General features: G+C 36.5%; 1 protein-coding gene across 5 annotated transcripts in view; it reads left to right on the forward strand.

Moving 5' to 3' along the window:
• Positions 1-27,985, forward strand: part of SEMA5A (semaphorin 5A) — a 324,637-nt gene that overhangs the window by 159,390 nt on the left and 137,262 nt on the right. For all 5 annotated transcript variants that reach the window (XM_041714648.2, XM_072924332.1, XM_041714647.2 and 2 more), the window contains 3 exons: positions 9,894-9,956; positions 21,043-21,141; positions 22,279-22,492. In XM_041714648.2, the coding sequence (XP_041570582.1) occupies positions 9,894-9,956; positions 21,043-21,141; positions 22,279-22,492 (376 nt within the window). The remainder of the gene's footprint in view (positions 1-9,893; positions 9,957-21,042; positions 21,142-22,278; positions 22,493-27,985) is intronic.

The raw sequence follows: 27,985 nt of genomic DNA on the forward strand, positions 1-27,985 counted from the left end.
TTTTTTGGTCAGTTGGTCTTGCTTGGGTTTTTTTAGCTGAAATGAAGGTTGTCCTTTATTTTTTCCTCCCAGGAATACTGGGATATATTAATTTTTATATACCTTGCATAGGTATATAAAAATATAAAAATAGAAATTTAATAGAAAACAGAAATTTTTTCTTATAATAGAAAATTAATTTTGATTATTTAAATTTTTTTGACTTTGTAGTTTTGTAGAGGTGCTCTCAAAGCAGCCTGATCTGAGTTTCAAACCCATTTTGCAATTCATAATAAAAGCTAAAATGAGTGAACTTTGGTCTAATTCTTAAGTTCTTCAGTGTTTCAGACATATGCTAAGGGGATTTCCTGTTCTAAACTACTGTGTGGCTGCCCCTTTTCTGTAGTGGATATTAAGAATGTTTACAATTTCTCGCCTTTCTTCTGTTCTTCTTAGACAAAAATTGCTTTGATTTTGGAGTGCTTTGCTCTAGTAAAAGCTCTGGGGTTTATAGCACTGACTACAAAAGATTTTCAGCAGAAAAAGCACAGGAGAATTTTAAAGAAATAATTCCTAGTAATAGATTTCAAAACTTTCTGTTTATAATTACAAACTAACTTCCAATATAAACCACTGTTAAAGAGATAAGAGCTATAACATACCCATCAGGGTACCAGTTGTTAATAAGGTGTAATTTGAAAGGGGAAAGCTGATGATATCTGCAAAAGGAAATAAGAATGCTCCAAGGCTGCGTAGAAGTGCCTTATTACCAGTTGCACTAGGCATTCTGTTGAATGAGTTTTATTTATCATGTTTTTATAGTTACTTTCACTGAGCTTTCAGCTACATAGGAAGAAAAATACCAAAGTAAAATATTGTTCTTCTACTGCAGAAATCAAAGAGTTTCTAAATCAAGAAATATGGAAAAGAGGCTACCGGAGTAGAAGAATATTACACAGCTCTTTTGGAAATAAATTTTTTGGTTGGCCTCCCTGTGTGAGGTATTTACTAAAATTTCTGTGTGTCACTGAAATTTAGGAGATACTTTTTTCAACACTTGAAAGGATCTGAATCTAAAAGTTGTGCAGTTTCCTACAAGTCTACAAGGCCAGCACGGAGGGAAATAGGAGGAGAAAAGTTGCAGATTAATTATTAGTATATGATGATTGTTTTAGTGACTGCTTTCCTAAGATTCCTTGTCCATGCTGAATGAAGTAAACACCTTTATATGTAACAGGGGTATATTTTCTCTTTAAGCAGCTGTTCCATTGTCCCTGCAAAAGTGGCCAATTTGGATCTGAATGTTTGTCTTTTAGAAATTGGATAGAAATCACCCACCCATTTAATGTTGCTGTTACAAGGTTTCTAGATGTCACTGACTTCCACTAATTAATAACTTGAATTATTTTCAACATAAAACGTAGAGGTATAAAGTTCTGTGTGCCATTGACAATGCTCCAGACTGTTCGCTTGTGTCAAAACAAGAGAGAAGGGCACTTAGATTCAGGCTTTTTCACAGCCTCACTGATATCTCACATCTTCATGATGAAGTTGTGGTTTAGAGTTAGATTCTGGGCCCCCTGGTTCCCACTGCTCCTTCCATTGCAGTTGGAGTGCACAACGTTCCCGTGAAGACATTTTCATATTCTGAGCAGATATCCTCCTTAGTCCTGAGGCTCCTGTTTGTCTCTCTCACCCTTGATTTCTGTATAACTTAGCAGTTCATTTACACTCCAATGATTTTCCTATTAGCTATAGGTTCAAGATTTCTGATTTTAATAAGCATCTTTTGCATTTTATGTTTAATGAGAATTTTTCTCAGCCTGCTGGGGTTCTTTTGTCCAACTCCACAGCTCATGATATTATCTATATATTGATGACACTTACTTATGGGCCTCTCTACTTTTTATTCTTCTCCATATTCTTGATATTTTGTTTCTCATGTTATTTTAGCATTTTTCAAATTAAAGCAAATTATTTTAAAGTAAACATAACAAAAATTGAAATTTCCTTATTCCATCTTTCCCTCTGTGAAATGTCAATTGTGCTGTCATCAACTGTGTTGCCAAGTCTTTGGAAATTTTTATTGGCTTTTTTTCTTACTGTGTTCAATTTTGCCCAGTCCACTTTTTAGGTGTCTTACATATTTATGTGTCATCCTTGAATGGGAAAAAGAAAACTTAATCTTGACTTTCACAATCACATTTCTGGGCAATTAACTTAACCAGAAGGATGTAGAATTTGTGTCTCTGCTGTTGAAACATGTATTTTTTTCACTAGCTTTTCACTGGACAAGCTACATGAATTGGTGACTCTTCTATTTTCTCAATAGCATTCTGCTTTCTCTGTGCTTTTATCTATCTAAAATCTTATCTGATTTTTTTGCATATTTAATGGGAAAAATACGTATTTTGAAGTTCTTTCAACAGATTTTGTCTCTTTGCTGTCTTGTGAGACACTGTTTTTCAGTTAACTTTAAAAGATATTTTTATTGTTGTAGATAGCAGTTGTTGTAAAGCATAATATTTTCTCTAGAACTGTAGATGGGTATTACTGTTGACAGAATCAAGCCTGTCATCCCTAAAGCCTAATGACAAAGATATTTAAATAAACAAGTAAAAACAAGTCAAAATTGTAATGAAGTTGTTCTTCTCTTCCTAATGTGACATTATGTACAAAATCATATGCAAACATACAGAAATACTTTTTTTTTGTAGTCTTAGGTATTCAGTATGACTTAGAAGGCGTTAATAAATTACATCCTCCAGTGTATCTTTCAGGTTCAGCTGAGGTTTTTTCAGCTCATACCTGGAAGCTGTAATGCAACTATCTTTGACATCCCAGGGTAAGGCTATAGTATGTTGGCCGTGTCTTTCAGAAGTGATTTCAGGAAGGTTTTTGATTTGCACGGAGCACTCTGAAATGCCATGGCTTCCTTGGCTGCCTGTGGCTGAAAGTTGAGGGGGAAGGATTGTTGGACACCCCAAATCAGCATGGCTGTCTTGATCAGCAAGTGAGCATCAGGCAGGATTGCCCACATTCCTGTCCACATTCCACATTGGTGTTTCTTCCTTTAAATTTCCATGCAACTTACTAGCAATGAGCAGGTGTACAGGAAAAAAGACCCAAACTTCTGCCTGTCTGTGCTCAAGGTCCAAACCGACATTTTGTGGCACTCCAGTACCAGAGGACTCTTCTCACCACTTACTTTGTTGTTAACCTTAAGGGCTTGCAAAGTATGAAATGATATTGAATTCCTTTCATTTCATTGGAATAAAGAGATTCCTGACATATCAAGACCTAAAAGTTTTAAACACTGTTCATATAAAAAGTAGCATAAATCAAAATATTGCTTTCAAAAGGTCTTGGAGCCTACTAAAATCAATATTATTTGCAAAAAAAACCCCCAGGAAACATGTAAAAACTCAATGTGGTAACACATATGTTAAATCTTAAAGGATTCATATGTAATTTATTCAAAACATTAAATTTACTATGCGTAGTATAATTTCAGAATGCACATTAAAAATGTGTTGTGAAATCTCATTCCTACCTGCTGAATGGCTGCCAAGTTTGGTAGTGCAAGAGCATTTTGTTGTTTTACTCCTTCAGCGCAATCCTGCATTCAATTTTTAAATGTTCATAAAAACTGTAAAAGACTCAAAATGCCAGATTGGAGCAATAAAAACTTTGAAAGTCACAGTGCAACAGTTTTGGGTTTTTTAATAACTCTCTGGGAGAGGATTGAAAATCTAGTTCCAAATATGCTCAAGGTTTGAGTTGCTGGCTTCTAGGTTTGGAACTTCATTTTCCTCTCTGAAACTGTGTCTGTGAAGTGTAAGGCAAGTGGATATTTGGTGACATTTAGAAATCCTTGCAGAAGACAAAGAGGGGAATGCAAAGGTGGATGGGTAGCTGGCATTTGTGAAAGTTCAGTCTTGGGCAGAGTCCTGTGTCATTCAAGTCAATGGAGTGACCCAACACTGAGGGTTCGTGAAGGTCTTAGTAACTCTGAATTCTTCTCTAATACGGTTAATTTTTTTCTTTTACCATATTAGCTCTGAAATTTTTCAACAACTGTTTATTTGCATAATCAGTAAATCAGATTATTAAAATTTTGGCTGCTTCATGAACTGGAAAGATATGTAATTCTCACATTTTTATATACTTCAGGCTAGTATATTTGGAATAAAATTAAGTTGACATCAGTTCCTTGAAGACATACAAAGCTTTAGATATTACTTGGTTTAAGTACAGAATTATATATCTATCAGGGGATCTCAGTTCTAACTGAGTTAAATTCCAAAGCCTGGAAAATCCAAGCATGATTTTACGTTTATTTCCATACATTTCACAGGGCTTACTTTATAAGAAACTGTAATTTTTTACTGTGGATGAACAGTAAAAGCTGATTCTGAACAAATGAAAACACACATTATGTTATTCCCAGGAAAATTGGCCGTTACATGTGGCAAAAAAACTTGGAGGCAAAATAATGCTGTGAGTGTAGCCAATTAGTAAAGTTGTCCATATGGTGCTGGACTTGTATGAGCTTCTGGCCTATCACTTCATAGGAAAGCCTAACCAGGATGCCTTAAATCCTCAGAAACCAGCTTTTCCTCTTTTCTTGTGAGCCAGAAGGGGAAGCTATATTAAAAGGAAGCCCCTTTTTAATAATTTACTCTTGACTTTAATTTAGAGAGTGATAGTTTCCAAAGATATTTGTCAGAAGCCTATTGGCAAGATAGGCAGCTTCCAGCAGTAATGGCTGCAAGGATGAGGGGTCATGACTCTGTGGGAAATAAGGAAAATGGTTCCTGTGAAGTAGAGGCAGGTATAAATCTTCCCTAAGTGGCTTTACATATTTGCTGGAAGCAAGGATGTCATTATGCCAAAGCATGCCTTTAAACTTCTGGTAACCATCAAAACCACCACTAACTCTGCAGCTGCTAATTCTCTGCTAATGTCTTGCTGGTGTACTGCTCCGTGGCTACATTCTTTCTTTGGGTTTATGATCCTGACACTTTCTTTATGGCCTCTTTAAATTCAGCTTTTGGAATCCAACATTCAGAGCTAATTAGGCAGGCTGTATGACATCCTCCCTCGCCAAACAAGTCAAAACATTTTGAAGCCATTCCATTGCTGGACTTGATGTGAACAGTAAGGCGATATTGCTCATGTTTGTTGACATACATTATTATGGTTATTGCCATTATACCTCACATCCCCAGAGTATTGTTTAAAAACAGGATACAAGAACTGAAAGAAAGCAGATAGCAAAAAAAGAAAAAAAAAAAAAAGGAAATATCATGTACTTGTTAGTTTTTGGCATTGTGTAATTAAACCATCTCCTTTAATGTTATTTTTGCCAGTATCTAATTAGCAGAGCCATCTGCCTAAGAAGTGCTGGACCATCTGTCTGGAATACTGTTCTGTTCATTTCTTGGTTCTTGACTAATTAACTTCTTTTTCTATGAAATGCACTAGTACATTCTGTTTCTACATTTCCAAGTTCTTATATAAATATATAAATGAATGTATACCTGTCTGCCTGTATATGTTTTGAATATCTGTGTCTCTACAGGAACACAGTTCTCCCAGGAGGTCAAATTGTACTCAGTTATGTGTGTAGATTTCACTGTAGGTGAAAGCCACACATTTTTTCTTGCTCTAGGTGTAAAACTAACACGTCTCTCACTTATATATTCTAATTGGCCAGTCCTTTATTGACTGTGTTCAAATCTCAAATTTCCTATCTACTTTTACTAATTAAAGTTAGAATTAGAGAAAGGGGCCACGTTAAATTTATGTATGTAGGGCTCTGATTTTTTTTTCCTCTTCTTATATTTTTTAATTTTTCCTGGAAATTATATGATAATTTAGGTCAGAAGGGACCTCCAGATGTCTTGCCTGGGGACTTCCTTTGTTGCTGCATGCTGGGCATGTAAGAGAATCCCTTGACAGTTACTTCTATGAACTTTATTTATGTTTTTACGCTTTCCATGTTCCTCTTTTAGTGTTCTTCAAAGGTATTTGGATAACTTAGCGTAAATTAAAGATTGTCTTTCAGTTTTTGTTGGAGTTAACTTCTTTGCAGTTATTTAGTTTAACTTGATGAAGATACAATAGTTTAACTTCTAAGCGAGACTCTTACTGTTCATCCAGAGCAGTTACTAAAATATATCTGTTGTTCCAAAGAATATTATTAATTTCAAGAACGTAATTTTTAAACTTAACATATAGGGGTGTTGAATGCACATTTTTCTTAATTTTGAAGATAATAGTTTTGTTACATATTCTCAAGTTGGAATTTTTTTTTCTTCTCTGGCTGGAATTTCTCTCCTACTACCCCTTGAAAATGCTAGGAGAGATTTCATCTGAAGTTTGGAAATTCTTTCTAAACATCAATGTTTAAAACACTTACACATTTATTTACAACTGAGATTTTTCAAAAAGCTGCCTGCCATCAGTTAGAAACTTGAGTTCAAGCTTAGAGTTAAGTGTGCACCAAAGTCTTGGTTTTGTTCAGTCTGATTTTATGTCAAATCTGTATGGACCTTTGCAGTTCATGCATTTTTTTTTTTTTAACCTAAGAAAATAATATGTGTTCAAAAGTGAACTGTGACAACCTCATCAGAGTACACTGGGTTAAGTTCAAGTTGTATCTTTCAAGTGCAGTCTTTAGAGTTGCTCACATAGACTTTAACAGCATTGAAAATCTCACTACATTACGTAATTAAGGTTTATTTATGTATAAGAGAATGTATTTATGAAGGAGATTGGGAAATTAGGAGCACACTAAGTCAGGTCATTAAATTTATAGAGGGGCTTGAAAGACCATATTGATAATAGGATTTGTAAAAGCCACGTCATTGTAAATATTGTCAGCTTGCTATCAGACATAGACTGGTGTGCCATCTTAAACCCTCCTCCTTAACTTATGCAGCTGTGTTCTTTGTAGAGCTGTGTAGTAATACTTGTGCAGGACCTGTCCTTTTTTTCTCTGACACTGACTTTCAAATCCCTGTTTACTCTTTCCCCAGAGCAAACAAACCTGAGTGCCTGTGATTTGGTTCAATGAACTTTGTTGCCAGCTTAAGTAGAATTATAACATGAATTAAAACAAGTACAATGAATGCTACAAGTTGTATTTTGAATGTAAAAATTGAAGTTTTTTGTTAAGAAAAATAGAAAAAAAAGATCCTAATAGCTGTATAGGTCTTCATAGTGAATCAAATATCCAACATGGTTTGCATGTCATATCTGCATTCCTCCTCTGAACTTCATGGAAATCTCATCAATCAGTATTAAGCAGGAGAATATGTAAATTTAAGGGAAGTAGTGGATAACACTAATATCTGTAAACCTGGTTTTGCACTTGCTTTCTAGAATAATGTCATCCTTATGTGTCCATCTGGTCTTTCAAAATGACAATTTTCAAGTTTTAATCTTCTAATGGTAAAACCCACATCGTTATTATTCTGTTGGGACATTTTGTTTTGTGTTTGTGTGTTGAAGATTCAGGATGCATTTTTCTCAGTTTTTTTTTTTCCCCACATTGAAATGACATTTATCTTAGAGAGTTTTCTACCTGTCTTCCTCCTGTACAGAAGCATTATCTCCATTTTATGGGAAATTCCCTGGAATTTCCTGAAGATTAGAAAGTAAAAAAAAAAGCAAGCTCTATATAGAAATGTTTGCCTGCATTACTGAACTATATGGGAGCATTAGGGACCAAAGTACAAGACTGATCTACTCAGCTCTCTTCAGATGTCTTTGTTCTGTATTTCATTTGCAGCTTCCTCTATTATTATCTCCTCTAGCAGTGGAACCATGGGCTATAGGACTATGAGTACACTTTGTTTCAAAAATGGGACTTAGCTTTATCACCAGTGTATTTGCATTTATTTCTTGTGCACATAGTATTACTCCTTTTTAGCAGATGTTTTCCCACAGAGTTGTCCACTTGGTTAACTTGCAAGCAAGTATATTTATATCTAGTTGTAGCAGTTTCTTCTGTTTGGGTTCTTGTATGTGCTTTAAACTATGATATCCAGAAATATTACATAATGTTTTAATATTCCACATCCTTCTCCTTCAAATTACTTTTACGGTGGACTTAGAGCCAATTGAAAGCTGGGTATTTTGTCACTGAAAATTGATTTATTGATAAATATTTTGTATTTAATGCAATCTTTTTTCCTTTGTTTGTGCCTGAGATGTTTTTCTCAGTTCAGTTCTGGCAAGAACTTTCCTTCAAACCTTCATTTTAAGTACCCATATTTCACTCTCTTTCTACTGTGACCTCCTCCTGGTAACTAACTTGGGTTTCTCCAAGCATTTGAAATTTTTTGTGTTGTTCAGAGGTAACATATTCAGCACTTGTATCTATTGCCATATAATATGGATTTTCAGTGTGTCCTGATGGATTGATTAGGATTTCAGCGGGTCATCCTATGATCTCTGTTATGGATGTGAATTGCTTTTTGCATTACTGAGTCCAAAGAGTTAGGTCATTGCTCCTTATTTTTTCTAATTCAGTATGAGATTTCTTTCATGCTGCTGGATACAGTTTGTTATAAATTCTAGGGTCATTCACATGTGGATTCTTCCAGAAGTTTTAGATATATTCCCCTTTACACTATACTCATTTAGCATAGCAGAAGCAAATGCTGTAAATCGGAAGATTTAAGAGGGAGAAAGAGAAGTAATTACATTTATTTTCATGAGTCTATTTTTTTCTTGAAGTGAAAAATTCACATTCTTGGGCTTGTTGAAACACAAATACTCAGAAGGCATTTTCCCCCTCAATTTAAACAGGCTTTCATCCTATTATTAATTAGAGAGCCTGCTTGCTATTCATACAGTTTCTATTAAAAGACAGGTACAAAATATTTCCTACATTAAATCTGGATAAATGGTCTTTCATTATTTCCTTGTAAATAAAAATTAAAAGGCTGTGGTTTTAGTAATTAGGCAGCAGTGGTTACTTCAGAAATCTCAATTCTTCTTGAAAATCTTCTTTGTGGCATTTTTATCTAAGGAACATATGGATGTGCACCACTGAGGTGAAAGAATGCAGCCTGATTTAAAATGCACTTTGACTACACAGCATATACAGGTATTCAAATATGTACATGTATTACCAGGCATGCAACCTGCTCCACTGAACAGCAAAGTTTGTAAGTCATAGCTGCTGAATGTTAGATATGGAAATAAATGGAATTAACTCATACAGTGAAACTTGTAATCATGCAGACTAGGCATTACTTTCCTGGCATAAATCTGTTGAAGAAGTGAGACAGCTCGAAAAATGAGGATAAATTGCTTCTGCTTTGCTGTGCACTGTTTCACTGTTATCTTGTATGTCTCTGCCCATTGCTTCTTTCTCTGAATGTTTCTCTGGATGTTTTAATGCTTCTGATTAGTGCTGCAGTCATACCTTTAGAGACTAAAATCTCCATTTGATGCTTGAGATAACTACTTCAAAAAGTGCAAGAGGCACACTTTCCCATTGAGCAAGGTTTCTCAGCAGATGCAGTAGTTGATGCAGCCCACCTCTGTAGGAGAATGATGTTCAGCCTTTCTGTGTGTTCCTCTATCTGCTTACCCTCATAAAACTCACAACTACAACAACAAAAGGTTAAAATGTAACTGTACTTGTTTCTGCTGTAGTGATTGGTACATTGAATCCTGATGTTGGCCAGCTTCCTTTTGGATTAAAACAATGAAAAACTTTCAACAGCAAATCTACATTTCCAGGGAGAAAACTCTTGAGAGGCATTTATAGATAGGATCATCCACACCTAATCATCAGTATCTCTGAAGCACATAACTTAAACATGGGCTTAAAGAGCTCAGAGGCTTACATTTTTGGGTTACCTGCATTTCTAACAAATTCCTTTTGGTTGCAGGCCGTGGAGTGGCAATGTGATGAAGCTACTAAAAGAGCCTGTTACAGTAAAGGGAAATCAAAGGTAAGCATGAGACAGCTGTTATGCTTTAATAAAAATATTATGTTAATCGCAGATGTAATTCAGTGTAGAAATCCATACCTTATGCATTTTTTCTGTCTCCCTTTCTGAAGAGAGACATAGGAGAAGAGTCTGCCACTGATGTGTAGGCAAAGGAATAAAGAAGAATATAGGGAGCACGGGGTGAGAGATAGAGTCACATCATTCCTGTCTGAAATGGCCATGAACTTTAGCTTCCAACAATTTACTGTTTTGACACCAAGGTTAAACATATGCATATCATATGTAGTGAACTGTAGTCTCACTTCATTTTCTGTGCTGTAAATCCCGAATAACCGTGTAATTACTTTGTAGAATTCTAAGTTTATATCCCTGTGTTTAAGATGCAATTTTATTAACTTTTTTATTTCCTATCTACTGGTGCTATGAAGAAAATAATATTAAGTGCACTAACTTCTCAGACATTGAACTTGATGTATTTTTGTACTTAAAACCAATCATTTATTTGGCCAACCACAATTTCTGTTATTAAGTACAGGAAAATGTAATGCTAAGATGGAGTTTTTGGCTGTGTCAACCTGAAGCTAGTTATCAAATTAATTATAAAAGCAATTAGAATTGCAATCTATGTTTTTAATTTTTATACTGTTAAGTGATTAATGTTAATTCAACTATAAATAAAAGGAGAACACACCAAGAGTGATAAGTGCAAATGAGCACACTTTTATTCAGTAGAATGTGTTGCATACATTATTGATGTGCAAAACTCAAAAAATCCCAATCTTCAAAAACATATTCCAATAGCTCTATCATCTATTAGAGGAGGGATCTCTTCTGCATAGTTATCTAATCACTGACTTTTAAGTTTCTCCCATTAAACAGCTCCTTTTTCCAGCTCCTTTTATGCTAAGTGCTGGAAAATAAAATTGCAGTGTATGATTGTACTTCTGAGAATAAGGAGGAAGAATGGCCTCCCTTGTGAAGCAGGGCCATATTCTACTGTGAGATGTAGAAAAGAAGGGACTTCTGGAACCTCGTATTTTAAGGAAATGTTTAATTTTTTAGATTGTTATTTTCCCCTAGAAAATTTATGCTTCAATATGTAATATATCCCTCAAGCCTTTATCCTTAGCTTTCATATGGCAACACTTGGAAGTATGGGAATATGCTCAAGCATATGTCACAATGTGACAATGCATTGATTAAGGGGTATATACAGTAGAAACTATTCTGGTAGGAATGCTATGTGTAACTAAACATATATGGCTTTGTTTCACAGTGATTTTCCAAGTTTAAGGCTGTGAGAGTAGCATTCAACTTGTCTGAAAGTCATAGTGTTAGCGTTCGGAAACATATAATCACGGGATATGATTATATGCAGGTGCTTTTATTAAGAGTTCTGGGAGTCGGGGTACAAACCCAAATCTGACTCCGAACATAAGTTTCGAGCTGAATGTATTTTATACCCTATCGTTGTATAACTTACACATTAATTATTGAAATTACATTGTTCTATTGTATACATTGACATGAGTTTATAGTGATCTTTCTTAGGTCCATGACCACAGTTTCACATGATTATTCTTTCTGGTTAAACAGTAATTATATTTAATTACTAAACAGTCATCACATCTAACAATTATATCAATTATCATGTACTAGCTACATAGTACTATTTCTCCCTGTGCTAAAGGTATTTACCTTTCCAAGGCCTACTAAGTTTATTTTTTTCTGTTAACCTTAAATCCCATGATTTTAAAACCCTTTTACTATAATTTTCCCCCCTTTGAAAGTATTTTCATTTCATCATAAGTGCAAATACTTTCACTTGATACAGTCTTTAGTTTCTAAGTTTATACATGATGTTCTTCAAATCCAGGATTGACGTGAACGTTTTCATTGACTGGAGGATCAGAGGATGATGGGTGTGGGTCCCGTGTCAGTGCCTTGATTATTTTCTGGTTCCAGGATGTCCTCTTCCTTATTTCTCCTTTTAGGACACTGTAGACTAACCAAATTACTGAGAACACAATGAATAGGATTATTACACTTTCAATGATAGACTTAATCCATGAACTCACATTCCACCCTAACCCTTTAAAGACCTTGTCTAACCATCTTGTAGTCAAATCTTTCTGCTCTTCTTGTATGTCATGCTGTATTTGTTTTAACTGATTGATGTCATATTCTACATTTGCAGTTACATTTGGGATGTGGATGCAGCAATGATCAATTTGTCCCTTTAAATATCCACACACTCCATGCTCTTTCAGAAGTAACAAATCTAAGGCCAATCGATTTTGTAAGGTCATTTTTGTGGTGGCTTTAAATCCTTCCCTAGTGACCCTAGCCAGTCTATCTACCTGACCTGTAAGTTTGTACAACATTTCTTTATTCTGATAGTTTGCTATAGGACCAAGCAAAGACTCTAAGGCCCACCCAAATTTCACTCCACTAGAGAGTTCTTGACAGGTTTCATCTTGATTTTTATTATTTGGAACTTCTCGTTCTTATCTGCAGAAGTTCATCTTTTCCCTTAAATGGGGACTTTTTCCAAATTGCACACAAAGTAGGGAGGCCTAAAGTAATATCTTTTACTTTCCCATCTACAGGTAGATGGGTTGTCCAAGTACCATCACTTGTTGCCCATACGAATTGTCCTGGACTTCGGAGTGTACTCTTGGTACATCCTATAAGTATTCTATAAGCCACTTTACCCTGTTTGTGTTTGATACCTCTGCAGGCGCAACCAATTTGTAAGGCTACTGCCAGTGGTGGAATTTGTTTTATTTCTATGTCGTCAGAGGTGCAATCATAAGTTTTATTACATGCCCACCAACTTACTTTGTCTACCTTTGTTCTACTACTAGTGTCAGTGTTCACTACTGCTGGATCTGTTTCATTTTCTGAACCTTCCCATGTAATGCACCAAGGAGTGGCAGCCATGTACTGGAATTTTTGAAGTATACATAGAGACCACGCACTGTCCCAGGGCTCTATTTGACCTTTGTGATCTTTTGCCTCGCACTTCCACACCATAGTGGTTTCTGTAACATTTTCTGTAACCATTTTATAATGTGGTAAGTAGCATTGCCATTGATTTGGAATGCCCCTTGCTCATTCTATTGGATACCCTATTGTGCCATTATTTTGAAGACAGTCTCTTTGACTCAAAGGATGTAACCATTGTCCTATTACTTTCCAGGTTACCTTGATTACCTATCTTGATTCTGGTACCTGTTTGCATATAATTGTTTTTTTCTTTTGTATTTCAGGCAGTTTTGTCATTATGATTCCCCAATTTATTGGGTCTCCCACTGCCTTAGGTATTGGCAGACAGGCAGTTATTCTGCTAGTGTTCTGCATTTTGGCAAAATCTTTAACTAATCCAATCATTACATTCTCAGCCCAAATTGCATTGGGAACCTTTATCACCTGTGTTTCTGCCTGGACCTCTCTCTTCATTCTAGAATGAAGAGTAGTTAATTGATCTTTTTGCATTCCACATCCCAAAGACCATGAAAGGAGAATTGGTACAATTATTGGTAACATTCCTGAAATAATTATACACATCTTATCTGCAGCTTTGTTGGTCCCACAGTTTACACAGTCCGTAGTCCGGGATGGGCTTTCTTCACTCGAGTGTAGTGTATCCAGGAGTCCACTCCAGCTACCTTGACTGCTGTGAAGGTGGTCAGTAGTACCTGATGGGGTCCAGTCCACTTTTCTTTCAGTGGTTCTTCATTCCAATTCTTAATGTATACCTCGTCTTCTGGATGTATGTCATGAACTGGATTCTCGAGAGTCAGTGGCCTATTCCACATGAGGGCGCTCCGAAGTCGTGCTAAAGTTTTCCCAAGAGACAGAACATAGTTATATACTTCCTGTTTTCCTGTGACGTGTATATTTGGATTGGATCCAGGAGATTCATATGGTTTCCCATACAATATCTCATAAGGATTGACTGACATCCCACTCCTAGGCTTTATCCAGATTCTCAGTAATGCTATTGGTAAAGCCTGTGGCCATTGCAGTTTGGCTTCTTGACATATTTTACTGATCTGCCTTTTTAGTGTTTGATTCATCCTCTCCCCCTGTCCACTTGACTGGGGTCTCCATGGTGTATGGAGGTCCCAAGTTATTCCCATCAACCTACTTACTTCTTTTACCACCGTGGCTATGAAATGAGGTCCCATATCTGATGATATCCCTAGAGGCACCCCGAATCTGGGAATAATTTCTTGTAGTAACCACTTAACTGTTTCTTTTGCTTGGTCCATGCGACAGGGAAGGGCTTCTGGCCATCCGGAGAATGTATCAACCCCTACTAATAAATATTTGTATCTCTGAGTTCTTGGTAATTCTACAAAATCTACCTGCCAATAATCTCTTGGTTCTATCCCTACCTGAACCCTTCCTAGTTGTGCCTGTCGTCTAGACACTGGGTTATTTTTCAAGCAAACTTCACACTTTGACATTATTGATTTTGCCATTGTTAACATTCGTTCTGAGACCAAATAACGTTTTAGAAATTTTACCAATGCCTCTGCACCCCAATGACATTCGTTATGTTTAATTTGTAGAACCTCTCTCATTACCAAGGGGGGTACCACTATCTGTCCGTGTGCAGTTACTTACCACCCTTCTGGATTCTTCTGTGCATTCAGTAAATGTCCCAGTTTCTCATCTTCTGCTGAATATTTCAGCTGTGGAGGTAAATTGAATTGAGATACATTAAGTTTTAAATAGACCAATCCCATTGTTGTTTGCACCTTTCGAGCAGCCTGTCGAGCCGTACAATCTGCCTTTCAATTTCCCTCACAAATTTTGGAGTTTCCTGATTGATGTGCTTTACAATGCATAATTACCATTTGTTCAGGTTTTTGTACTGCTCTTATCAGCTGCAGAACTGCATCTTGATGCATCCCTTGAGATGAAAACAGGCCCCGTTCTTTCCATAGGACCCCATGCACATGCACTACTCCAAATGCATATTTTGAATCAGTCCATATGTTCACCTTTTTCCCTTTACTTAATTCTAGTGCTCTGGTTAAAGCAACCAGTTCTGCCTTCTGGGTGGATGTATTTGGTGGCAGTGCTTTTGCCTCTACCACTGTACTGATTGTTGTTACCGCATATCCAGCGTGTCTGATTCCGTTCTCCATGAAACTGCTTCCATCTGTGAACAACTCCCAGTCTGGCTGTTCCAGGGGGACATCTTTCAGATCTGCTCTAGCCGCACAGGTGTGTTCTATTACTTCCATGCAATCGTTTTCCAATGGGCTTTCTTCAGATGTTGTACCTAAGAACAAGGCTGGGTTCAAAAGGTTAGTTGGTTTTAATGTTACATCATCTTGCTCTGTTAAGATTACCTGGAATTTCATCATTCGACTCGGGGAGAGCCAACGGCTCCTCTTCTGCTCCAAGACAGTAGTTACCATATGTGGTACATAGACATCTATGTGCCTTCCCAAGGTGAGCTTCCTGGCTTCTTGTATCAGGATCACAGTGGCTGCGACTGCCCGCAGACATGAAGGCCATCCAGCACTGACGTTATCAAGTTGTTTGGAAAAGTAGCCCACTGGCCTTTTCCAGCTTCCCAAATGTTGGGTTAAGACTCCCAATGCCAGATGCATCCTTTCATGTACAAACAGCTGAAAATCTTTGGACAAATCAGGTAACCCCAATGCAGGAGCAGTTGTCAAGGCCTCCTTTAGTTTGAGGAAAGCCTCCTTCTGTGGTTTGCCCCAGGTAAATGGCTGCATCTTCTGGGCCTCATACAAGGGTTTTGCAATTAGTCCATAGTCCATGATCCACAGGCGGCACCACCCTGTCATCCCAAGGAAAACTTGCAGCTCGTGTAGATTCTGGGGCTCTGGAATGGCACAAATAGCTTGAATACGGTTAGTACCCAGTTTTCTCTGCCCTTGTGAGATTTCACATCCCAGGTAAATCACAGTCTGTTGTGCAATTTGTGCTTTTTCTTTAGATACCTTATATCCTGCCATTCCCAGTGAATTTAAAATCTCGATTGTTACCTTTATGCAGGTTGCTTTCTCCTCTGTGGCTATCAGTATATCGTCAACATACTGTAGCAGCAGGTATTGCTCTCTCGGTACTTGCCCCCTCGCCGTCCAGGTTTCCAACCCCTTTGCCAGTTGGTTTCCGAATAGGGTAGGACTGTTCTTAAATCCTTGTGGCAGCCGTGTCCAGGTGAGCTGGGTCTTTCTTCCGTTTCCTGGATTTTCCCACTCAAAGGCAGACAGGTTCCTACTTTCTTTGTCAAGGGGTATGCAGAAAAAGGCATCTTTTAGATCAATTACTGTAAACCATTTATATATCTCTTTCACAGATGTTAACAATGTGTAAGGATTAGCAACTACTGGATAAATGTCCTTAGTTATTTCATTTATTGCTCTCAAATCCTGCACTAATCTATACTCACCATTGGGTTTCCTTACTGGAAATATAGGTGTATTATATTCTGATTCACATTCTTCTAAAATTTGGTATTTCAGGAATTTATCAATAATTTTTACTATTCTCTGTCGTGCTTCTGGTTTTATAGGATACTGTTTAACCTGTACTGCTTTTGCCCCTTCCTTTAATTCAACATGTATTGGCTGTGCTAATTTAGATTTCCCAGGTATATCTGTTTCCCATACTGAAGGAATTACTGCATCTTCTACTTCCCTAGGAATAGAGGAAGCTGGTTTTTCCTTAATCATTAAAATTTTTCCTGTCTTTGATTCAGGTATTTTCATTAAAAGTTCCCCATTCTCAAAGGTTATCACTGCATCAAGTTTTGCCAATAAATCTCTACCTAAAAGGGGAATCGGACACTCAGGCACATACAGGAATTCATGCATCAGGACCTTATTTCCAAAACACAGATCTAAGAAAGTTAAGATGTTGCTGTAAAATGGTATATATGCAATTCAAATTATGACCTCTGTGATTGTTTTTTAGTATTGTTATTATTTGTCTAAAGATTTCATCTGTACCCATTGCCATGTTCCTCATTCACAATCTAGAAGAGGGTTATAGTCTTTATTCTTCATTATATTCAATAGAAATCCTGGGAGTAAATACTTCTTATTTTTAACATTTGGATTGTGGGTTTTTTGTTTTGGTTTTTTTTTTTTTTTTGGTTCTGTGCAAACTTTGTGGCCTGAAAGCTTCATATGGGAGTTGCTGGAGAATGCAGAGATACTGTCTGAGAAAACCTACTCAGCTGGAATGACAACTGTCTTTTTGAACTTTTCATTCCTCTTCTGTTTTCACTGATGTGGTCATGGTTAAAATCAAAGATAAATTTATGACCAGAGAAAGGATAGCCAAATTATGTTTGTCTTTTATTGCCTTATTTACAAGACTAAAGCAAGGTCACTGTACTCTCTGTAGAAGGAGATGCATACAGAACCTTCCCTTGGAAAAACTGGGAATTATCAGATCAGGAGGAATTCATTCCAGTGCTACGTTGTCCCTCTTCATAGGAAATCTCTGCAAACACAATTACAGTTACTGTTATCAGAAAAACTTGACTGCTTGCCTGTTGTATAAATAGATGCAGCCCAAATTGCAGAGTTGCTAGGTGTTGCATTTCTGTAACATTTCTCAGGTGAATTCAGATTTCAGGGCAGGCACATATAACTGTAGGAAGACACAGGAAAGACTGGAGTCAAAATATGTCAAGGCCAGCCCAGACTGTGGCAAAGGAGACATGAGGACTGCAGGGATGGCTGTGGGTAGGTTATTCATTCAGACCCTGGTATCTCTAGAACATCTCCTGGCCACAGAACAGCATGAGGGCAGTAAGTTCAGGTGGGAAAACCTGAACTCATTGCTTGGAAGTCACCTTAACTGATGGAGAGAATGCCCTGAAACCAGAAGGTGTCTTTGAACCCTGAAGTAACTCAAGTAGTTTTGAGATAATGGTCAGTGAAACACAAATCTTTTTTTGTTCTTGAGAAAGAAGCTGCGTGGAATTTTTGCCTGCAGCTGTTATCAGTTGTTCTGAAGTTTATGCTATAGAAGCCAACGAGGGAAAAGAGCTGAAGGGGAAAATATATAGGGACATCTGTCACATTTGACAGTGTAATGCACACTTGACTTTTGAAGGCTGATGTTTGTTACTCAGACTTCAGACATTTATCTACCAATTTAGGCTTTTGCCTAAAATAGCTAGTGGCTCCAAGAGTGAGCCATGCAAAATTATGTCCTTGTGGCCAGCATGCATTAGCATGTAGAAATCTAAAACACCAGACTCGATTAAGAGAATAAATTTGCCTATTCATACTGACACTTGTGGTAAGGAATGTTAGAAAGAAAAAATATAAATGCACTTGTTGAGAATGCAGTAAACCAAAGAGAGGCTAAAAATAATAATGCTAATTGAAATTAAGTTCAATTTCTTGATTATTTAAGAGTCTAATGGCTGGACGTGTTAGTGTCTGAACCTTCAATAAAAGTATTTAAAAATTAAATGCAGGTATATTTAAAATGTTAACCTATACAAGAAATATTGCTGCAAGAGGATAATTGCTTTGCAGTCAGATTGACCTTGGACTGTCAGCCTGGTTGGTTGCTGAATTGTTTCTAATAGTTGTATTTTGTTTCAGATATGCTGATACAAAATTAGAAAGTATTTCATAAATGTATTTCGTTATTTCAGATATATTTTTATAGGCAAACAGGAAAGTATATTATAGAAGTTGAAATGAACTGGAGAATAGGACTACATAAAAGGTGGCTACCGAATCTAACACCACCCCTGACCTAAAATATCCTTTGGTCTGAAGTCCTTTGCCACTTCTACAACATACATCTCATTTTTGCATGTTTCAGACATGAACCAGTACAGCCAAACTTGACTTCAGAACTAGAAAAGTATCTCTGAACAATTCAAGTGACTAAATAGTGAAGTCCTTTTTCAGTATGTTTTTGGATGGTAATAGTTCTATTCATGACCAATTTTTAAAAATTTTCTTTTGCATTAATGTGGATATTTTTTTCAAATTAGTTAAATAGCCAATTAAAAAAAGTTATTCTTTCATTTTCCATTTTTGCACTGTGTTCCCAACAAGGATTCCATATAAGATGTTTTATTTGCCCTGTTGCAATACGGATTGTTGTCAAGTTGGCACAGGACTTGGGAACATTAAAGAAAAAAATCTTATGATTCCCAAGAATGTCAGAGTTTAAGAAATTAGCATTATTTTTGAACAAAATGAGTGGGTGATCAGTGTGCAAGTAATTTAGAAATGATACTATTTCAGGGAGCTCTGAACCATGAAGAGGAGAGGTTGGATGGGTTGTAATGTCAGAAACCCACTTATTTTTCCTACACATACATTCCATGCCTTGTTGCAAAGGGCAGAATGGAAATAGACAAATGAATAAATTACTGTCCTTCATTCTGTGAACCTCCTTGAGCAGCCTTCCAACGAGAAAATCAAAAAACAATCCTCCAAAAAGTTACCTTCTAGTTTTTGGTTTTTTGTTTTTTTTAATGATGGAGTTAAAGCAGTCTGCTGAGGAAACTGCCAAAACTACCACCACTGCCAAGTTGTGAAGTAACTACTTTTTTAATGGCTTGTTGCATTGCCCAACTCAGTTATATGGTTGTGTATTAGCTTCACTGTGGTTTAAAGAATATGAAGATGACAGTTTTATAAAGTTCAATATAAAAACTTCAAATTTTTTTTACCCAATAGGAATCAAATCTTACTTCTAAGATATTTGTCCCTTGCCCTTAAAGGCTCAAAGAGAAACCTTTAAGAGCTACATTTTCACAAGAAACTAATGAAAATGTGGGTTTGAGAGGTACTTTTTCCAAGAGGTTGTTTCTTTCCTGAGATTTTACAGGAGTTTTTTCGAGTTTATTTTTAACTTGACTTTTATGAGGAAAGGTATAGAAGATAAAAAATTGTAAAAGTTTTCTCAGAGACCTTTAAAGTGTTTTCCCAATCTTCTTTTGCAGTCTATTTTGTGCCTGTTCAATTTATTCGGGATTATATTTGTTGTCTTCCAGGATGAGTCTATTTTCAAGATAAACATGCAATCCATTTAATATAACTGTAGGCCAGATAATGGGACTTCTATGCTATTGCTCTTGTATGGATTTACTTACATGATTTCACTTAATATTGGCTAGAATTGCATAACTGTATTTTCACAAGTTTTTTTTTCAGAGTTTTTATGAGACTATCTTGTGGTGAATGCTAGAGAGCATTCAAATGTAAGTTTCCAGGAAACTTTATTTTCTCCAAACATGTTGTTGATCATTTTATTGGATATGGACATTGATTTTTTTTTCAAGAGAAGTGTCTGAATTTTTCCTCATACAGTTCTGGGGGATTTTTAGTAATGCAGGACAAAGCTTTCTGTTTGAATTAACAGTAGAAGTTGCTGTTGATTTCTAGTTCCTGAAATGAGAGATATGAATATCATAAAACCTTCACTAATGGGGTAAAAAATGTGTCAGATTATTTCTCAGGGTGAGCATCTTTATATTGTGGTAATGTAATTTTTTGAGAACTTTGAATTTACAGGAAATGAGATGCTTCTAATAAAACAAACAAGGTAAATTATAAAATTAGTGGTAACAAATCCACACTGGCACATCTCAAGAGTTTTATTTTTACTAGCCTCACTATATTTTTGTTACTGACAACCCATTCCTTTCCCTGTTTTCCTCACAGCTTCCTTCCTTGGCCTAATCTGTCTCTGAAGACAACATCTGATTTCCTTAGACAGTACTGTATTATTTAAGTCAGCATTTATCAGATCATCAATCTGAACTATCAGTTCAAAATTTAGCTAAATCTTTGAAATATATCCTTAGAGGAAATCTTCAGTACTAGAGTGGTTTGTTGTTATCCTATTAGGAACTTTTCAGAAAGGTTGATGGATGCACGTGTGTGAATAAGAAGTTTGTGCATATTGTGATTGCTAATTCAGGTATGCTTAAGCCTTGTTTACCTAATTTTTTTTGTGTGTGGATAAATAACCATGGAAAACAAAGTGATTTAGACTTCTCTGTACTCTGCAGTGTCACTGAATATATTCTTTCTTTTCTGTGTGGCAGGAGGAATGCCAGAACTATATTCGAGTGCTTCTTGTTGGAGGCAACCATCTCTTTACCTGTGGAACCAACGCATTCACTCCAATCTGCACCAACCGCACAGTAAGAGTTAAAATATTTTGCTCCACAGTCTGGAGTCCCTGTTCTTAGCCAGCAGATAAAAAGGCAGAGCATGTTGTGGCTGAGAACTGGCTGTTTGGGTATTGATGGGTGAGCTGATGTGTAAAAGGCTGATTTAGCTGGTGGCAGCTTATAGGAGAGCTAACCAATCCCTTTTTTCACTCTTTTCCTCAGCTGTGGGAGATGCACAGCTTTGAACAGCTCAGTTCCTTCTACATGCCAATTTTTATGAACCTTAGTTGTTTATAAGACTTCTGTCAGTTTCCATTGGCATCAAAAGGTTTAGTTATCAAATGTGGTTGTGTAGCTGCACATACTGTGTATGTGTAGTTCTGGAGAAATTAGAGTACCTGTATTAGTGATTTCTGACTGGTGAGAATGAGAAATCTTTGCTGAGATCTGTCATTCTATGTTCAAAAAAAGCCTAATTATAGCATCAGTAATAGTCATAATAGGTATAAAAAGTCACTGTTTGGATTAGGATGCCTATTTGTCTCAGGAGGGCAGAAACAATTAAATACAAGGAATAACTATATTACTAAAAACTCATTGGGAGATTTATTATATTTAAACCCATTGCGTCTTTATTTTCAAATACCATATTTACATCATGCTGTGATTTATGGTTGAAGGTATTTGAGCTGCTAAACCAGAGATGGTTCTGCTGAGTTGGAAGGCTTCTTTTCTTACTCTCATTTTTCATCTGAGATTTTTTTCCTAAAACACACCAATAAAACAAGCAATAGATATTTTTGTTGTTGTTTTGTATGGTGGATGCTGTATTGATTCTGGCTATCAGGTTTGGTTTTATTGTTTATAATAACAATCTATGCAGAGGTAACTAATTTTTGAGCCCCTTGTAATAGAAAACATTTAGGCATGGTGGATAATGGCTGACATGTATGCTTTACATATCAAAATGGCAAAAGTGAGATCTGACAACATTACAATAAGACTTTCTGTAAGAGACAATTTTAGATTGAGGTAGAGGTTGGCTACACACAGAAATACAGTAGAGAACTATTCGTCATAGGATTTTGCTCAGGTTGATGCAGCTTGGCTGAAATGATAATTTTCAGATAATTTTAATCCCTTTTTCTAATTCTAATTCTTTTACAGTTAAGCAACTTGACAGAGATACATGACCAAATCAGTGGCATGGCTCGTTGTCCCTACAGTCCCCAGCACAATTCCACTGCTCTTCTCACTTCCAGTGGAGAACTATATGCTGCTACAGCCATGGATTTTCCAGGAAGGGATCCTGCTATTTATCGAAGTCTGGGGGCCCTTCCTCCTCTCCGAACTGCCCAGTACAACTCCAAGTGGCTGAATGGTGAGTGCTGATGGACTGAAAGACTCTTTAACTCACGTTCATCATATTCATGGTATTGAAATTCCATTCTGAGAATCTGAATGTTTTTGGAGTATTGCTTATTTAGCTTTAAAGTTATTTTGCTTTTTTAATATACTATTTTACTAGTATAAGTACTATGGAATTTAGTTAATATAGCTGAAGCTTGTAGATGTGCCCTTAAATACATGTCATTTTTGCAGGCACAGGGATGAGATGCTCACACAGTGCTCTTACATGGCAATGCTGAGTCAGCTTTGAGCAGCAGCTTGCATTGAGCATTCTTTTCTGAGTCCCTCAAAAACCTAAGGCATAAAATAAACAGTTTAGAACGGTCTGAATTCTCCTAGCCTTCCCTGCAGGTCCCAGCCTTGACAAGCGGAAAAAGTTTGGCTTTCAAGCTGCTTAGGTAGCAGACTGACATTTTTGACACTTACTATAGCCAAAGGATAGGGAATAGTTTGCAAAACATATCATAAAATTGCGTTTAGCAGAAAAATTTTGTGTCATGGATGTTTATCATGTGATGAAGATTTCCAGCTGGGAGAAGCTGCAAACAGACAGGCATACCTGAGATGTGATAGGACGAGTTGCCATTTTGTTTATTACAAACAAAAGGAAGCAGATTCTCCTAAAATGAAAAATATTATCAAACATCAAGTGTTAAATTCTGTATATTATAGTTTGCCTGTGCCTGTTCCAGAAGAAAAAAAAAATTAAAAATTATAATGCATGTTATGTGATGCAGCAGTTGCTATTCCTACAGTATATTTCATGTTATGATGGGATTATTCTCATGTTGGAAATTAAACACAAATACAATTCTTTCTAGCTTCAGAACATTTGGTCAACTACAAGTAACAGATTTTATTTTCAATATGTCAGTTCTCATATAATGTTAATGCTGAATTGGGCTTATACAACTGGTATATTTTATTTGAACAATGAACCCATCAGAGGTAGCTCGCAGAAATTTGTGACCTTTTCTAAAGGTTGGATGATTTTAGAATGTTAATTAACAACAACAAAAAATGTTCTAAATTGTGTGCAACGTAACAAAATTATAGCAGTGCAAAAGAAGTGAGGGGGAAAATGAAATCATTGTATGTATATCCCTGGTCAGGCACCCTTTGTCCGCTCAGCTTGGTATTGGAACTAATTGCTGTGCTACACCTGCATGCTTTTGTCAAAGGGGAAAAAGTCTTCACACAGAATTTGCAGCTTAACTGGATATTTTTATGCCAAAGGCATGCTAAATTTCCCTCTAGGCTTCTCTAATTAATCATATTCACTGTATTCACATTTTGTCTATTAAAAGCTTCAGATGTACTTATACGTTCTCTGTTAGAGTTCATTCTTCTGACTGAAAACTGTTTATAATTAAGTTACCAGGAAACTAGCTTTTATCTTTGGGGAGGAAGAACAAGATGAGTTTTGTAATTGGAGCCAGATAAAGTAAGTCCAATAAAAGACTGAAAGCAGCCCAGTCAACTACATTAAAAGGAGGGGGAATATTTTCTGGGGTAGCTAGGAGTGAGGGGATTCATTTGCTTGACTTGGGGATTCATCTGCTTTTATGTCAATTTGTGTAGTTTTATGATTCAGTGTCAAGAAACTACATTAGTTTTTCAGTGCTTGGATTGAAAGGAAGATTTTGCTGCTTTCACTGAGAAAGCAACACAGATCGATAATCCTGCAAGAAAAGTAAGGCATCAACTGGAATGGAAGCTCCCATGTCAATATCTGTTATGCATCAGTAGCTCACAGTTACTGTCATACAGCCTCATTTGAGGTGCTCATGTGCATCCTTCTGTCAGTGTTTCCAATTCTAAGTTTTCCTCAGAAGACCCTGTTTTTTCTCACTTAGATTTTCTGCTCCGTGAATTATGTTGGACCAAATCAAATCATCTCTGGGGGTGATGGTTGTACACTGAAACACAGCTGATTATCTTGTTCTGTGCTTTCTTGCTATGCAATAAAGACATTGATGATCTTATTGGCTAGCACAGCAAATTCAGAGATCTTCAATCCCATCAGTCAGGCAAAAAGGACATGCCTATATGCTGAGGTAGTCTGCACTTGGTGTTCACTGTAACTTTCAGTGTAGGATCTTGACGTGAAAAGCTCTGAATCTTCATCACAGGAGAAAACTTGTTCATAATCTTACTTTTCAGAAAGTCTGTAATCACAGGAACAATGATATACAGTGTGGGAGGGGAAAACGGAGATGATGTGTCAGGTGGCTTGGGTGAGATGCCATATTACCATGATGTGATTTCAGCTTCTGGGATCACAGATTTCACCAATAAAATACATTTATGTTGTTGACCCGAGTTCCCCATTTTTTCAGGCTTAGCCACATTCACATATTTATTGTTGGATCCTGCCTTCTACCCAGGCCTTGATAGGCCTGGAAGCAATCCACATCAGCCGGGTACATAAATCAGCAGCTACTCAGCATCATTCTCATCACTTGCCGTACATTAGAAAATTACAGAGAAATCAGGGAACTTTAATTTCTGAATTATCATTTTCTTGATGCACTCAAGACTCAGTATTCTGGGGGGACAAAGAGTTGGTTAGTTCAGTTAGAAGTATTAATTATTCAGTATGTGTTAAATTAAGCTACAGAAGTATGCTTAGAGAAGGTAAATGAAGGGGTAAAGGTAAAATAATGTGAAGCACAAAGATTTTGAACAGGCACAAATGCAAAAAGTTAAATCGACAGCACAGCAATACTGCCAACACAGAAGCCCTATTTCTGACTGGAGCTAGTTATTGTGGAGCCATCTTTGAGTCTCTCTGAACATACTGTTTGTTCACCTGCTAGACAACATGCTTCAGGATTTGACTCCCCGAATTTTGTCTGTTTTAAAAAGTTTTATTGGCAGAAGTGACAGTTACCAAATATTAGAGGTATCTGCACAATTCCTTGAAGTTTTTCCTATTTTGGAAAATTTTAGTGTGCACAGTCATGTTGTCTTCATTGATGGAGGAAGGAAGCATCTGGAGGTACTTACTGAACTTAGTCTTTTTTAAGATTTACAATAGTAATCTATTCAGCTCTTGAACATCTCTGAATAAGACTACTGGTTCCATTTTATTTTACTTCAGAACTTCCTTTTGCTTCTAGGAAAAGAAATTTATGTTATGTTTATCAATGCTATTTCTGTCTTCCTGGTGCTCCTATAGACAGCATCAAATGCAGCTGGCCCAAAGGCAGTGAGCAGGTTTTTGACCACAGCTGTATCCATGCGGAAATTCTGCTCATCTTCATGATGAGATGCCACTCAAGTACCAGGCCACTGTAGTGTTATGACCTGAGCACTCACTTTAGTTCAACAGGGGCTGGGCTGCTTACAAGGAATTTATCAAGTGACAGTGCAGGTAGAGACAGACCCTATGTGATCCTCTTGCCAGCCCTGTCAGCACTTTGCAGCTATGTCACTGTTCTCAAAGGGAACACAATCGCCCTGAGGAGCTAAGGAGGGCGGCAAACCAGCTCTCTCCCCATCCAACAGCCCTGCTGGCTGCAGGATAGTAAGCCTGCAAATGTAAAATAGAGAACCAAACTCTCCTTCCTATGATGTGATATTTTGGCCATCTCTTTTCCCATGTCAAGGAAAATGTAATGCCTGAAGTTACTCACATGAATATATATGCACAAAGAGATAAATAAAGTGGAAAGACTGCTTACCAGTAATTTATTCTCGAAGGTGTCCTTTTCTGCTGCATCCCCTCTTTTTCTCTCTGAATCCGTGTTCAAGTGTTTCTGTGCTTAAGAGAAACAATTTGAGGTCATAGAGCACACACTGAGGGTTATGTCTAAAGCAGGCATCTCTCTCACTGATTTCTTCTCCTGACCAAAGCAGTGAGCTTCAGCCAGTTGCTCAGGTCAGTAAAGGGCAACATGTTCCTGGGATGTTTCAAAAATTTCCCTTGTAGTGTTTCATAAGAAGAATAGAGTGCCTTAGCAGTCTGCCTTGGACATTATTAAGTGATAAAAAACAAATCATTATTTCATTAAGCTGGCATGCTGTCTGTTTCAGTGTCTTTAAGCTCTTGGTTATGTTTAAATCATATCTGGAGTTGATAGAGTGTGCTTCTAATTAAACTTTACTGTAGAGTAGATCTGAAAAGTGCAGCAGGGGCAGGATTTGTCATAGTTTGCTCTAGAGGACAGAAGTAAGTGTAATAGTTATATGTGCAGTCCACCGTTGCAGTGTGTCCAGATTGGCAATGAAAAACCTTCACTGTTTAAACTTAGAAACCTTTTCTGTAGTCCAACATTTACAGTTAGTAGAGGTATTTCTCCTTTCAATACACTTCTTTAAATCACTAAATGTTATCTGATATCTCAGTGTGAAAGTTGGCCTTAGTCTATAATGTCTGTTTGCTTTCCTCAGCCAATGAAAGGGCAAAACATTTAAAAAAAAAAGAAAGAAAAAAAAAAGGAAATCCCTGTCTATTTTATCACACAAAGAAACACTACAATATTTGGTTTCATGATTTGTCAAATGCCTTTCCTTAAAATTTCATGGGTCTCCAACGATCTTAAAATGATTGCAGCTGGTTTCTTTACCCTAGACATGCAATGGTAGATGCTATTGGAACATATTATATAAAAACAGTGTTCTATATGTCACAACATTTCCTCAATGGGCAGACGATAGATGATTAAAATTTAATCCTGGATCAGATGTAGCAATAAAATTAAAATAAAATAAAATAAAATAAAATAAAATAAAATAAAATAAAATAAAATAAAATAAAATAAAATAAAATAAAATAAAATAAAATCTGATCTTCTCCAATTTAGAAGCCTTTCCATTTAGGGAGATGAGTGCTTGGATTGTTCTGCTTTACTGATAGACATAATATTACCATTTTTCCTCTCGCTGTCCTAAGCATTTGGTTATTAGATTCTTTTACTAAAGTTTTTCTTCTGAGATGACTTTCTTAAAAACACTAATAAAAAGATTATTAATCCAGAGCAGATACTTTTAGCCTTCACAAGTAATAGGAAGAGTAAAATTCTTACAAAGGTAGTTTGCTTAGTGGGGTTTAATACAGCTCTGAATTGATGCCTATTATTGTTTGTTAGCAGATTTCTATTATAACTTTTGCTACTAGTAGAATGTGTAGAGAGAATTTATGATATAAGAATAAAAATTAATTCTTTCAATTTTGTTTTTAAGGATTAATGGAAATGGCTATAATAATTCAGTGTTATCCTTTCATTTTTCTGTGTTTTAATGAAAAGCCTTGCAATTATCTAGTGCAGGCTTTTCTTTATTATGTAATATTTCATGTAACTCAAAACCAGTGTGTGCTTGAATGTGCAATGTACTCTTTCAGATAAGAGTCCTGACTGAAAATATGAAAGGCATATTCTGTCAGTTTTGCTTATTTTGCAAGAAGATAAATAATTAAATTTCTTTGGCTGTGTGTTGCCTTTATAAAGGACAACCAGGG

Source organism: Taeniopygia guttata, chromosome 2, assembly GCF_048771995.1.
Source record: "Taeniopygia guttata chromosome 2, bTaeGut7.mat, whole genome shotgun sequence".
Classification (NCBI taxonomy): Eukaryota; Metazoa; Chordata; class Aves; order Passeriformes; family Estrildidae; genus Taeniopygia; species Taeniopygia guttata.